Source organism: Sinocyclocheilus rhinocerous, unplaced genomic scaffold (genome assembly GCF_001515625.1).
Source record: "Sinocyclocheilus rhinocerous isolate Xijiao unplaced genomic scaffold, SAMN03320098_v1.1 scaffold945, whole genome shotgun sequence".
Lineage (NCBI taxonomy): Eukaryota > Metazoa > Chordata > Actinopteri > Cypriniformes > Cyprinidae > Sinocyclocheilus > Sinocyclocheilus rhinocerous.
In genome coordinates, this window is record NW_015629570.1 from 1,488,440 (window position 1) to 1,503,218 (window position 14,779).

The 14,779-nt window shown below is 34.7% G+C and overlaps 1 protein-coding gene across 1 annotated transcript in view; it reads left to right on the forward strand.

The window, feature by feature from the left end:
• Nucleotides 1–14,779, forward strand: part of LOC107739349 (tyrosine-protein phosphatase non-receptor type 4-like) — a 38,485-nt gene that overhangs the window by 4,329 nt on the left and 19,377 nt on the right. Inside the window, exons 2-10 of the mRNA XM_016551444.1 lie at nt 5,110–5,264; nt 8,550–8,657; nt 9,109–9,151; nt 9,245–9,323; nt 10,124–10,168; nt 10,259–10,311; nt 12,171–12,291; nt 13,901–13,988; nt 14,416–14,465. Coding sequence (XP_016406930.1) covers nt 5,127–5,264; nt 8,550–8,657; nt 9,109–9,151; nt 9,245–9,323; nt 10,124–10,168; nt 10,259–10,311; nt 12,171–12,291; nt 13,901–13,988; nt 14,416–14,465 — 725 coding nt within the window. The 5' untranslated portion in view covers nt 5,110–5,126. The remainder of the gene's footprint in view (nt 1–5,109; nt 5,265–8,549; nt 8,658–9,108; nt 9,152–9,244; nt 9,324–10,123; nt 10,169–10,258; nt 10,312–12,170; nt 12,292–13,900; nt 13,989–14,415; nt 14,466–14,779) is intronic.

Below are 14,779 nucleotides of genomic sequence, written 5' to 3' on the forward strand. Positions count from 1 at the left end.
CGGGAGCTGATGGCAGGGGGCGGGGGATATTTGATATTTGTCAATGTGGATATTGTGGATGAGTTCTTCTGCGTCATCACGTTCTATTAGTTCTACAGCTTCAGTTTCGGAACTTTCACGCTTAGTAACACATACAGCTGTTCCCTCACCACAGTGCAACAGTGAAAAGGGACCCCTTTCAAACAGTGTCGCGTTCCGAACGTTGTTTAAGCGACATACACCGGTATTGCGGTATTTTAAACATTCATATCATAGCAAAAATAAACACCGGTATTCGGTATGAACCGGTATACCGCCCAGCACTACTTGTAAGGTCCAACAGTACCTTCTAAGGTACTATTTTGGGTTGGCACCCGATGTCCAATGCAAGATCCGCATTGGATATTTACAAGCAGAATTTTAAATATGCATGCAATTGTAACAAAAAATACTAGTAAAATTTTAAGAATGTATGCAATTTTACTTGTAAAATTCTTCTTATCAGGTCCAAAAGTATCTTGTAAGGTCTGTTTTAGACTGCCACTTGACATTCAATGCAAGATTTTCTTTGGACGTTTAAAAGCAAAATTTTCAGTATGCATAAAATGTCAAATAAAAATTACTTGTAAGATTTTAAGAATGCATGTAATTTTACTTGTAAAATGTTACTCGTAAGGCCCAGCGGTATCTTGTAAAGAACTATTTTGGGCTGCCAATTGACATTATTTTCAAGATCTGCGTTTGGTGTTTACAAGCAAAATTGTATGTACACATACATTTGTAAAAAAAAAAAAAAAATTACTTGTAATTTTTTAAAGAATGCATGCAGTTTTATTTGTAAGGTCCAACAGTGCCTTCAAATGTGCTGGTTTGAACTGCCACTCGATGTTCAAAGCAAGACCCACATTAGAACTTTTACAAGCTAAATTTTACATACGCATGCATTTTATTTGTAAAAGTTTACTTGTAGGTCCAATAGTGCCTTTAAACATTGCTGTTTTGGGCTCCTTCTTGATGTCTAATGCAAGATCTGCATCCTAAAGCAAAAATAGTTGAGAACCACTGAACATACTTGTAAAAATGTACTCCTAAAGTCCATTTGTAAAATGTCCTTAAAATTGAGCATTGAAATGTGTTGAAAATACAGTGAACTGCATACGTCCAATAAATCACAAAATTTGACTGAATTGAATATTGACAATTTTGTAAGTGCATAAATGACAACAGAAGTGTGATTTTACCAAACTAACATGTGGAACAAATAGTGGGATAAATCTTGTTTTAGTATAGGCCAAATTACAAAGTAAATTTGCGGGAAAATGTCATAAAGTTTGATTGAACACATGCAGTTTACATCAACAACAAAATATATTGGAATTTATTTCTTATAGTATATATTTTTATTAATGTGACTTTCAGCATATGTATTTTTGATTGATGTTCACAGAACTTAATCAGAACACTAGTTGAAAACCTCTGTAGCTTATTATGCATTATAGGATATGATGGCTTCACCTTAGAGAGAAGGATGGAAATATTGGTTTAGGGGGCTGACCGTGAGAGTGTTTTTGGGGTGGGGGATAAACTCATTTTGTAACCCCACACTGTCTGAGATCTGAAGATGTTGGTGGTCTGAACCCCACTCAGCGGAAAATTGTAAGTGTTTCGGTGTTTGTGGTATTCAATGACATCCGGGGAAACTTCTACAGAAGAGAAATGTTCCACCACACACATTCTCTCACACACACACATCACAGTTTAGCAAGTTCTACAAAGAGATTATCCTTTCTGCATTGACCCGCAGGACAAATAAGGCTGTGCTGATGTAAGTATCAGATATAACCGTTATTTTTAGAACTGATTTGTGTTTTTGTGATCTTACGATTGAAAATCTTTGAGTTTTTTTTTTTACTTCATATCTTTTCATTCTTCATCGTCACGATAACCATAGGAGTTAAAGAGATCCTAAACAGTGATACTTTTGTCTCAAAAGACTTGCTTTGTAAAGGTACGCTGGTGTAAATTTAGTCAAACGGATGTCAAAAGTTAAAGTGTGCTGAAACACATTTGTTATTGATGGCACTTTTTGTCTGACAGTATCTTTCCATGTAGATTGTGTCGTAGATTAATGGTTGTAATCAGTTGGGTGGGGGAGTTTGAATAAGCGAATGTGACCATCCAGAAAGGTTGCATGTTTGTTCCTACAGGTCATGAACTCTGACCCCCTGTTGTTTACGCAGCTGCCTTTAAGTGTTATGGGAGCTTTTTTTGTACAGCATGAACATGTGTAAAGAAACTTAGGTGTGTCCATTTTTAGAAACCACTAAAAAAATGTACAAATAAACCATGCCGACAACTGAGAATGATAAATGATGCAAATGCCATTTCAAAGGGGAAGAGAAAGCTTGGTGAATCCTAAAGAAAAAGACTTGTTTTATCTTATTCGTTTGTAAAAACCATAAAAGGTTAGTTCACCCCCAATAAAGACAATCATTTACTCACCCTCATGTCATTCCAAACCTGTATGACTTTGATCTTCTGTAAAACACACAAGAAGATATTTTGAAAAATGTTCTGGTGTTTTGTTTTCGGTCTTTACAAACAATGGGGTCCAATCGGTTTTTGTTTGGACCCCATTGACTTTCATTGTAAAAACAAAATGCAAACATAAAACAAAAAATCTTGTTTTTTGTTCCAGGTTTAAACAAGGGTGAGTACCCCAAGTACAACTAGTGAATGTTAGTCACCCTCTTATGACCTTAGCACCAGTAAACGTGCTGTGAATGTGTTAAGCCAGTGTTCCTTGAAAGAGACTTTGTATACAACATCACATAAGCTCATAACCTGCTCCCCGTCAGCTGCCCTGTGGACAGATATGGTCCTTTCCTCCCAGATTGTGGTTACAACACACAGAAAAGCAATGTGAATGAACAGGTCTATCAAATAACAAGAAACAAAGACTCTAGATTGGGTGGTGTCGAGTCTGAGACCCTACAGTGAGCTAAAACTCTAGAACAAACTCCTTAGCGTAAGAGTTTTTTGATCTAGGTCTAGGAGACTCACTGTCAGGTCTTTGATTCTGAGTTTTTGGCTCTAGATATTCAGCTCTAAAGGGTCCAGAGTGGGCTGTCTAGAGCCAGTCATTCTAGAATGGGGGTGTCTAAAGTCTGAGATTTATAGTGGGCCGTCCGATACACTACTTTGATTTTTCTCTTGACTCTAGAGTGAAATGCATAAAGCAAAAGAGTTTAGATTATCTTATGTAGAGTTAAGTGTCCATTTTTACACAGTTTTTTGGTTTTAGGTTTTGTTTTTGTCTTTTGACCATAATATCCCTTAGAGTTAGTTGATATTTTGACATGTAAACTTTATTCATTTTAGTCAGTTTTTAGTGATGCTCCAAAATTGATTTTGTTTTACCAAAAAACAGAAAACTAAATTTATGTTTTCATTTCGGCTGAAAACCAAAACTGAAAACCAAATTTGGGTTATCAGGTAACTGAACTTTTTATGTTCTTCATCTAGGTTTGGTCCACAAAATAGATGCTGACTAGACTTGTGCCGGTATTCGGTAATGCGATATATCACTGTAATGAATATGCACGATATTGTTATTGTGGGCTCTTCTAAATACCGTGAATAATTATATTTTACAAGTTATTCAGAATTTTTAAATGCATTTTAATGAAAATTTGATACCGGCATATCCCTAATGCTGACACATTTGAAGCATGTCATTGGAGAAGCACTATATAATATAATATAATATATAATATAATATAATATAATACATGTTTTATTTATTTATGTTTTTGCTGAATTTTTTTTAGGATTATGTTGGATCAAATAAGTAAATTTTTAAAAAAAATAATTTTAGAAATGTGTATTTTAGCAAAAACACTTTAGTTGTGAAGGAAGTTCAAAATTAAACCAAACATTCAAACAGTTTCAATTAATTTAGACATCAACATTAAATAGCAATATTGTTCATTTTTATGCTCTTTTACGTCTTTAATTCATTATTTATTAAATGTTTTTAGTGTATTGTTGCAAAAAGTGCACATTCATAGCATGACGTGCATATTCTGACTAGCATGTAACTTAGCTTAAGTCCATTTGTGTGTTTGCAACATTATGTGCAGAAGTAAATTGTAATATTACATTTGTTGTGTATTTATCTGATTAACTATGTGTATAAGATGTGTTTGGAGTTAATTAACCCGCTAGAAAAGTGCTTCAGTTTACAACTGTTCATTATTAGCGCAAACATTGTAAACATGGGTGATATTTTGCGGTATTTTCTTGTCTTTTATACTTTTTTCTTGTCTTTTATACCTCAACAGCGTTAATTATCATCTTAAAGTGCATTTTTGTTGTGTTTTTGTTATCGCTGATGATATCAATATCAGTCAGAAATTAAATTAGGTGTGCGAGATTGTGGTTGTAAAATGCTTCGTCTCTTTTTGCTAGGAGTTCAAAGGAAGATTCACAGCATTCTGATTTGTAGAAATTATTCCATCTTAGTGTGTCTGATTGAAATTGCTCGATCTTTTCTAATATAAATAGGTTTTCAACAAGGTATCTTTTGAGGGACACTTCAGTGGGCCGATTGTCTTGAGGAATCTGAGAGCTAGCCGAACATGACCTTGTTTGCTTTGAGAAGAGCGTTTAGTATCACTAAAACCTTGAATGAAAGAGTTCAATATTAGAGGATGAATGTCAGCAGTTTTAGAAGCTGAATTAGGTTAGCTTACAGAGAAAAAAAAGTAAATCTATTAAGCAGTTTCCTTTCGTGAGTTCTGAATCCGAATTATCTTGACACCAACCCTGAACTCTATTTCCTTTACGAGTTTCTTCAATTGAAAGACTGTTTTCTAAGTGCCTTGTTTTGATTTTTGCTTTCCCATCTCTACTAGTAGAACCTGGAAGCTAAAATCTTTCAAACATTTTCCCTGCTCCTTATAGCTGTTTACAGGTACTTTTAGGTGGACTACAGACGAATGTTTGTGACTGATGTTTGCCGTAGGATCACATGGGCTAGTGTGTGTATGTGTGTTTTACACTGCTTAATAACATTTACCGTGGTCAGGTGAGCGTGTTGGTGACCTTTAGCTTCTGTGTGTTTCGCAGACGGAGTGGGGACCGTAATGACCGCACGCTTCCGGTTGCCTGCTGGCAGATCTTACGATGTGGGAGCGTTGGAGGAGGCCAGAGAGAGACAGCACGCGCAGGTGGTGTGTAACGTTTTACTGCTGGACAACACAGTACAGACCTTCAGAGCCAATGTGAGTATACACCCGTTCATTCATGTATGTGTAACGTCTGTGAAGGAATAGTTCATCCAAAAATGATAATTTGCTGAAAATTTAGGCTACTCGCAATCAGGCCAAGATGTAGATGAGTTTGTTTCTACAACACTTGCTCAGCTTTGCAGTGAATGGGTGCCGTCAGAAAGAATGAGAGCCCAAACAGCTGATAAAAACACCACTCCAGTCCATCGAAAAGCTGCCTGTTTGTAAGAAACAAATCCATCATCAACACAATTTTAACGTCAAATCATTGTTTCCGGCAAAAATATGAGTCCTCTATCCATAATATCTTGTCTGAATCAGGAGAGAAATATGCACAAATCAAGCACCGTTTACAACTGAAAATAGTCCAAAACTGTTCTAAACAAATATGTTGGTGGATTTTGATGTGTTATTTAAATTATATTATGGATTATGGGCTTGTATTTTAGACAGATGCAACTGTTTGACGTTAACGTCTTCATGATGGATTTGTTTCTTACAAACATACAGCTTTTTGCTTCTCAAGATGTTAATTGATGGACTGGAGTGGTGTGGATTACTTGTGGATTATTGAGATGTTTTTATCAGCTGTTTGGACTCTCTCATATTGATGGCACCCATTCACTGCAGAGGATGCATTGGTGAGCAAGTGATGTAATGCTACATTTCTCCAAATCTGAATGAAGAAAAACTCATCTACATCTTGGATGGCCTGAAGATGAATACATTTTTTATTTTTGGCTAACTGTTTCTTTAATTAAGCTAATCCACCCTCAGCACTAGTTATTTTCCTAAAGAAGGCCAAATTTCATTGCGTATTTTTGTTTAGTATTAAACTCCAGTGCTGTTTGTGCTACATTCTTGGAAATCATGAGGAGTAAGTGTGTTTTTTCTTTTGTAAGTGATCAGAGCTTAGATTTTCATCTGGTGGATAACAAAACAGGCAAAAAAATCCTGTAAATTTACACTGAAGGTCACAGGGTGGATTTTTTTGGCCTTTGGCCAATAACAAACCATCTGTCCATCAAACAACCACTCAGAACCCTTCCAGCAAGATGCTAAAAACCAATCAGAACGCCTTAGCGGCTGCATAGCAACGCCCTGGCAACCACTCAGAACGCTCTGGGATCTTGGCAGCAGGCCAACACCACTCACAATCACTTCAGAAAATGCAAACATCTGCTTTAATTCAACAGTACTTCAATACTAACTAAGATTGCAATTGTTTTTATTTTGTGCTTTTGGCAGAAAACCAAGCTCTGAATTCAGTGGCAAGTTCAAAGTAGTTTGATTTTGTAAGTCTTGAGTGAATAAAGACCCTAATATCTCAACAGTATTCTTCTGTTTTAAGGATCTCTTTGGATGTTGAGAAGAGCCAAAGATTCTTTCTCTAGAGTCCTACAGAAACTTCTTTAAGGGTTCAGAAGGGCTTTAAGGAATGCTTTAAAATTCTTGAAAACCTTTGGAAATAGATCTACACGGTTTAAATGTTCTTCATAAACCTCTTGAAAAACTTATAGCAGAAGTCTTTGAGAACTTAAAGAATTTCACACAAAATCTACATGATGCACATTTTCCCCCTCAGACGAGTAGTTTAAAACACAGCAATCATAAATCGAAAAAATCTTTTACATGTCATTCCAAGCTTGTATGATTTTCTTTCTTCTGTGGAACATGAATGAAGATCTTTTGCTGAATTTCTCAGCTGCTCTTTTCCAACTAACCAAAATGTTGGCTGTCAAGCTCCAAAAAATGTCCAAAGAGCTACATTAAAAGTTGTCCGTAAGATTTGTGCACTACATTTTAAAGGGGTCATATGATGCGATTTCAATTTTTCCTTTCGGAGTCCAGCCCGGGGTCGTCACATGTGGTTGCCGCAAGCCCGCCGTCCGTTCCTTCGTCGAATCCGCCGGCCGCGCCGTTCTCAAGCCCGCCAGCCGTTCCTCACTCTATATAATAATATAATGATCAGATAATGATCTTCTGGAGGTTGCAAGTTCAATCCTAGGTAGAGGTGACCCAGAAACCGCAAAGTAACTGATGTCTGACTTTTGCTGTATCAGAGTTTCACTCCTCTGTTGCAGCGCTGCCGTTAAGTGTGCAATAAATTGGTTTGGATGAAAAATGTCTGCTAAATGGCAGGTCGGTAAGAACCACCACAGGAGACCAGCCGTCTGTGAGGTACAATAGAGGCTGGCTGGAGTTATACGATGTGGCGGCTGGGGTTGGTTTTACACGTGCAGCTCACAGTGGCTGTTTCGGGCAGATGCTTCACATTCCTGGGTTGGACAGAAGCGTGTCCTGAGGCCATGGCTGTCATGATCATACATGCTACACAGATCGTCTGGGTTGAATGGTTAAGCTAGCTTGGAAAATTTGGGTCCAAAAATTATTCAGACCGAGTCTGGGAAAAAAACTGAAGTTGAGGTTTGCATGAAGCTGGATGACAGCATGCCCAGGAGACTACAGGCTGTCATTGAGGCTAAGGGTTGCCCGACAAAGTATTGATAGTTGTGTAAATACTGTCATACTAGGGTTATTAATCCGTACAACTGCAGCAGTGGAGGACTATTATTTTGCTGCGTGATACTGCAGAAGAACTGATGACGGCACGGTTTGATCTTCGGCTGACCAATCAGCAGAAAGGGCCGTTTAATTCCCGCCCACATGTAGAAATCAAATATTCAAGCTGTTTATTCATTTTTCCACCCATGAACGAAAAACGAAAATTTAAGCTGAATTCCCGTTTCTCGTTTTTTGGGAAAAAACGAAAAAGGAGTCGTTTTCTCGTTTTCTACTTTCAATATTAAATCAAAAAACGAATGATCGAATTATACACGGATTGTTTGGGTTGGTTTGTTTTGTCTTTTGTATTGTCTTTTTTCTAGTTTGGTTTTTGTTTGTTCAGATTTAGTTTTTGTTCTGGTTTGGTTTGTTCTGGTTTAGTTTATTATTATTTTTTTTTCTGGTTTGTTTTTTTGTTTTTATTTGTTTTGTTTTGTTCTTTTTTTCTGGTTTGGGTTTTGTATTGGTTTATTTTGGTTTGATGTGTTCTGGTTTGTTTTGGTTTTTGCTTTGGTTTGTTCTGGTTTGCTTTGGGTTTTTATTGTAGGTTTAGTTTTTGTATTTTGTTTTGTGCTTTTCCTTAGCTTTAGCTTTGTGTTTTGTCTTTTGTTTTTTTTAATGTTTTAACATGTTTTCTTGTGTTTTTATTTTGTGTGCTTTCTTTTATTTTTAACAGTCCAGAACTGATATCAAAACACGTTCTGTCTCTTGTAGAAGCAAGATCAGGGGCGGATCTTGTTGGACGTAGTGTATAAACACTTGGAGCTGACGGAGCGAGACTATTTTGGCCTTCAACTAGCAGATGACTCTTCTGACAGCCAGGTAGATGCTCACCTGTCACTCAGTTGTCGCCGTCGGCAACAGATCACCCATAAACCCTTGTTCATTCAAGCAGCACAACATGTCAATCTGAAATGTTGTATTTTTTGCGTAACAGCAATAAGAAAGATGCAAAAATATTATCCCATGAACCTTGTTTATTATTTATAGTGAGCAGTTTGGCAGTTATTTTGGTTTCTACACACACAGTGTCAGTACAAACAGGAAAGTTCATTCTAAGGTCACATATTGAAATGCTGATTTCTGTTTCTGCTCGTAGTAAAACGAGGTGAATGTTTAGGTTCATTGCATTTGATGTTGTTCGGTTTTGATTCGACGAGCAGATTTAGTGACTTTCACATTGCTGAGCTGATATTTTTAGCAGTTTGTGTGTTCATCCTGAAAATGTTGAGTAAAAAGTGTCCTAAATTTTGGTTATGACCGTGTGTTTCAGAGGTGGCTGGACCCAAACAAACCTATTAGAAAACAGCTCAAAAGTAGGTCATGTTTTACAATTTTTTTAATTTGAAGGTGTTTGTTTTGAAGTGTCAGAATAAAATGTTCTGATTGTAATTATTTTTCATTTTTAGGGCCGTCTCCACATAATCTGAGGTTTAGAGTGAAGTTTTTCGTGAGTGACCCTAGTAAACTACAAGAAGAGTACACAAGGTATAGTTTCGTTTTTTTTTTTTACATTTCTCCACATAAGCTGTGCTGGGTCGATTACTTACAAATTGTAGTCTGTTACTGATTACAAATTACATGATAAAAATTATAGTCACTAATGTAATCTAGATTACTCATTTTAGGTAATGTATTCTGACTACTTTTGGTTTACTTCTAATACTTTTGACCTAACTTGTTTATACCTTTAAATGGGTTTATACCTTTAAATAACAAATAAGCTAAAATAAATAAAATGAATGACCATTAACCGACATGAGAGAACATGCAAATGTATTGTTAAATTACTGAAATACTAATTAACTTTAAATATGAGTAAATATTTAAGGTCAGAGGGGTTTGACTAGCAAAAAAGTTTGGGAATCCCTGTGTCACATAAACAATTATTTATAAATTTGAAAAGAGCAGTGACATTGTCAAAAGTCTTCCAGGTTTTAAATATTTTGTTTTTTATTATATTTGTAATAATTTACAGCCATTGTGTGAATACTTTAAAATCATGTAATCCATTAAAAAGTAACTGTAATCTAATAATGAGTATTTAAAAACATAATATAATTACAAGCACTACATTTTTGGAATCTGATTATGTAATTCAGATTACATGTAATCAGTTACTACCAAGCTTTGCACATATGACAAGTAAAATTCTAAGTATATTATATCATATTATTACATAACTTAACTTATATCTGTGTAAATAGTACAAAATAACACATTTTCTCTGTCTGGATGTTTATTACGGATCTAAAAATAATTTTGTTTGTGATATTTATTTGTTGCAGGTATTTGTACTTTTTGCAACTGAAGCAGGATATTCTGAGTGGCAGGTGAGCTTATATTATTTATTTATTAAAACTATGTATTTTTCCTCCAAAAGCAAATCTCATATAACACTTTACTTTCTGCTTCTCTGCTAGACTTCCTTGCCCACAAAATACTGCAGTTCTTCTGGCTTCTTATGCTGTTCAGGGTAAGTATTACAGCTTATTTTTGCACTAACAATTAGTGGTCCTATGGGTTTTTCAATGCCAATGTCTATAAAGCATTGTAATAGCAAATAAACATGAGGAATCTGTAATGAGGTTTTCTGTTAATCAGGCTTTTTTTATTTTAAATGTTAAAGCTGTAATGCATTATCCTAAGTATGTACTTGCAATCCGTGATGGTTTACACGTCAGTTTGAATGAAGCAGATTTTGAGGAACTGATTGCAAACTCTCTGACCTGTGCGTTTGTTTGGCTGGTGATATAACCATCCACACAGGATGAACAAAAGCTTTGACAAATAGTCCATGATCTGCCTTTTGTCTCTTTCCTGTCCCTGTCTGACCCATTTCCAGTAATAAGGCTGAAAATGTATGATTTATTACATAATTAACAATCTGTTGAGGTAACCGGTCATGTTACACTCACCACAGCTGGTGTGTTTTACTAGTAGCTTCACATTTGATTATTATGGAATGGCATAACTTATGGCATAAGGTTCCTGTTTTTGTTAGGTTTTTGCTATTTTATAATTTTGTTTTCATTCTTGGCTTTAATTTTAATTTTTTTAATTGGCGGTTATTGGTGGTTTTGTTGTGCACACTCATTTCTGCCTAGTTTTCATTTTGATGACCTATTTAGTGCTGACTTAAAAACTACTAAAATAACAATACAAATAATTTAATAACACTGTTAAATTTAATTTCTAAATGAATATCTGTCTTATTCTTTAATTCTTCAAATTATAGTGTTGAGATAAATGTACTTGCTGTACAACTTTTTTTCTTTTGAGAAAATTGTACAAAATGATTTAATGCTACAAATTATAATGTTAAGATAAATATACTTGCAACTTTATTTTTAGTGTTTGCATTTTGTGGAGAAAATTGTATAATTGTTTGATGCTTCAATTTACAGTATAATGTTCAGATAAATGTTCTTGCAACATTACATTTTTTGTGGATTTCTTGAGAAAAATGTACAAAATGGTTTAATTCTTCCGATTACAGTATAATGTCAAGATAAATGTACTTGCGACTTTGTTTTCAGTGTTTTTTTTAGAAAATTGTACAAAACTAATGCTTTAAATTATAATATTGAGATGAAACATTAAAAATAAAGAGTCAAGTCGATTTATCTCAACATCATAATTTGAAATGTTAAACAATTTTGTAACAAATGTAATTTTTAAAAAATGTAATTTTTTGTGTGGTTTTTTTTTTTAAATAGAGATAAAACACTAAATAAAGTTGCATGTCAATTGATCTCAATATTATGGTTTGAAGCATTAAACAATTTTGTCCATATTCTCTGAAATGAAAAAGAACAAAGTCGGAGGGACATTTAAGATTTTTATTTTTATTTTATTTTTTCAGAAAATTGTTAAGAAAAAACTAGTTTAATGCTTCAAATTATGATGTTAAGATAAATGAACATGCAACTTTATTTTTAGTATTTTTAAATTTTTGTGAATTTTTTACAAAATTGTAATACATAATAAATGTTAGATTAATATATAAATTATTAGTAGTATTTATTGTTAATTTTATTAGGTTTATGCAACAACATGAAATATTTTTTATGTAAATTATCAACTTGTCAGTATCATCAAAATGTTAATTTTGCGGGAGGAAAAAAGCTTGGGAATAACTTTCAAACTATTTTAAGAAAGTTAACGGTTTTCAGTTTAATTTCTGTTGAGTTTCCAGTAGACCGAATGAGTGCTCACTTAGATCATGAGGAAACTGGAAGTCTGACTCTTTGAAAGGGTGAAGGACACATTGTGCCCCGTGTCTCACGCTGACGTACATGCACACATGGTTTCATGGCCTGTTTTGTGTTTCAGCTGAGCTGGGGGACTACAGTCACTCCGAACATTTGCCTGGGTACCTCTCCGAGTACAGCTTCATTCCCAACCCACCGCAGGATTTTGAGAAAGAGGTCGCCAAACTTCACCAAGAGCACAAGTAAGAGACGCCAGACATGTCCATGAAATCCTCCAGTGTGTTAAAGATTCTTATAAGGGGCGTGGACCAGTCTTAACTTTTATAAATAATATCTTTTTGGGTTTGAGTTTGACTTTAGTCTTTGCAACTTTAGGGATCTTATCTATTCACGAACAGCTTGTAACACTCCAAAGAGAAAGGAAAAATTGAAATCGCATCATATGACCCCTTTAAAGAAAGACACTTAAGCAAAACATGGTCAGGTCAAAGTGTCTGAATAATTTTTGGTTCCAAATTTTTATACATTTTACTGGTAGTCCATTGTATGAAGAATTTTTGGGTATAATATGTCACAGTTCACTTTATTTTGCTATCCTCACTGAAATAATTGAACTATAGTGTCCTGCACCCACTAGTTAAAAAAATATCAAAAATTATATCTGGTGTCTGAATCATTTTTGGTTTGACTGTATATCAAAATGCTACTGACTACAGTTAATTTTCTAGCTGAAAAAAGCTTACATTTTTTAATTGCTAGTAAATTTTACAATTAATTAAAAAGAAATGGAAAAAATTAAATGTGAAAGTTTGAAGTAGAAAGCAGTAGTAGTATTTTCGTACATCACTATTATGTTGTTCTAGGTATTTGTTCATTCAGTATACTGTTTTGTCATCTGTTGTTTCTTTTAACTGTTCAATCCATCTAGCGTTATTGGTCGATATTGAAATGGTCACCAGTATAAGCATCCTTTCTTAAGTAAACCAAAAGTTTAAGCACCCTTTAAAACAAAATGGTTTTGATGTTGCCATGGAAACTGCATCCTTATGGTTTCCAACTCTTGATGATTTCAGGACCACTGTAACACAGAGATTTACATCGGAGTTTTGTCTGCCGGCATCTCCGTCTATAAGGACAGGGTACGAGTCAACCACTTTCCATGGTGAGTGTCATTTTATCTGTGAATTTCTCCTTAGACGTGATTTTATTTGGGAAATTTGCATTGAAATAAACACAACTGAAAGCTTGTGGATACAAATTTGTTTAATCTTTTATGTCCCATTCCCTCTCTTTTTTTGTGTTTCAGGTTGAAAATTGTAAAAATATCTTTTAAATCTAAACAGTTTTTTATACAACTAAGAAAAGAACTGGTATGTACAAAATTATGTATTTGTTTAGACTTGTTTTTCATTTAATCTCTCTTTACTTGATTATTGTGTCTAATTATGTTCATTATTACCTGCTGTTTACTTAAGAAATAACTGAAGACTACAATTTAATTAATATTTTACTTTTTAAATTTGAAATCATATCTTTTGCTGTAGTATCAAAATAAAATTTTTTTTTTTGCAAAATTGTGATTGGTACTAACAACTGAAATGGTTACATACTAAAATGGATAATTTTCTAAAATCTACTTTGAGCTCAACAAACCTTTTTTTCTCATTTTCTTCCATCTGATCTCTGTTTTTTTTTTTCATAATGTGTTTCACATTTAACTGAGTGTCAGCGGAGACTGAGGAACAAAGGGTCACAGCTGAACACACACACACACACACGGACAGATTTGTGGAACAAGGCGGTTCATTGTTTGTGGATCTGTGAGATTGAGTCTCTCTCTCTCTCATGCAGTGGACTCACACCAGCTCAGTCCGAGTTTAACTACTTGAATGCTGCGCAGACACTGGAGCTGTATGGCGTGGAATTGCACTATGCTCTGGTGAGTGACTGGCCCATCTTACCCCGTTGTCTGCCCCTCGTGTTTCATATATACTGCAAACAAACACTAGAGGCTTGATGATGTCTGCTTTCGCTTAAAACTAGGGATGCACCCTTGTTTTCTTTCATGTTTTGCTTTATTTGGGTTTTTTTGTGTTATATTTGTTTTTGTTTTTCAGTGTTTTTTATGTTGATTTTTGTTCTGTTCTGTTTTGTTTTTTGTTTTCTTAGTTTTTTTGTTTTCTTTTCTTTTTAATGTTTTGTTTGGTTTTTAGTGTTTTTTTTTTATGCTTTGATTTTGTTTGTTTTTAGTGTTTGTTTTGTTGTTGTTGTTTTTTGTGATATAATAAATCAGTGTAGTTCTTCTTCAGCAATTAAAGGGGTCATATGATGTTGCTAAAAAAAACATTATTTTGTGTATTTTGGAGAGAAACCTCTTCCTGCAGTACTTCACACTCGGATCCAAGTTTCGCTACTGGTGAGAACATTAGAAGAGTTTGAACTCGTGTGTTGTTTTTTTGGTATGGACTGTGTATCACCAGCAAAGTCACGATACGATACATATCACGATACAGATGCCACGATGCGATACGTATCACGATACGGGTCTGCATTGAATTTCACCTCAGAAGAGTTTAGTAAAGCAGCTGTTTATTAAACACTGCATACTATAGTGCCATTTCTAACTATTGGCAGAGCAGGCAGTTGACCTCTGCATTATGAAGGGCCTCCATAACTGTACCACAGTACAATATAGGTAATGGCATATGTTTCATGTTTACATTGGGCACT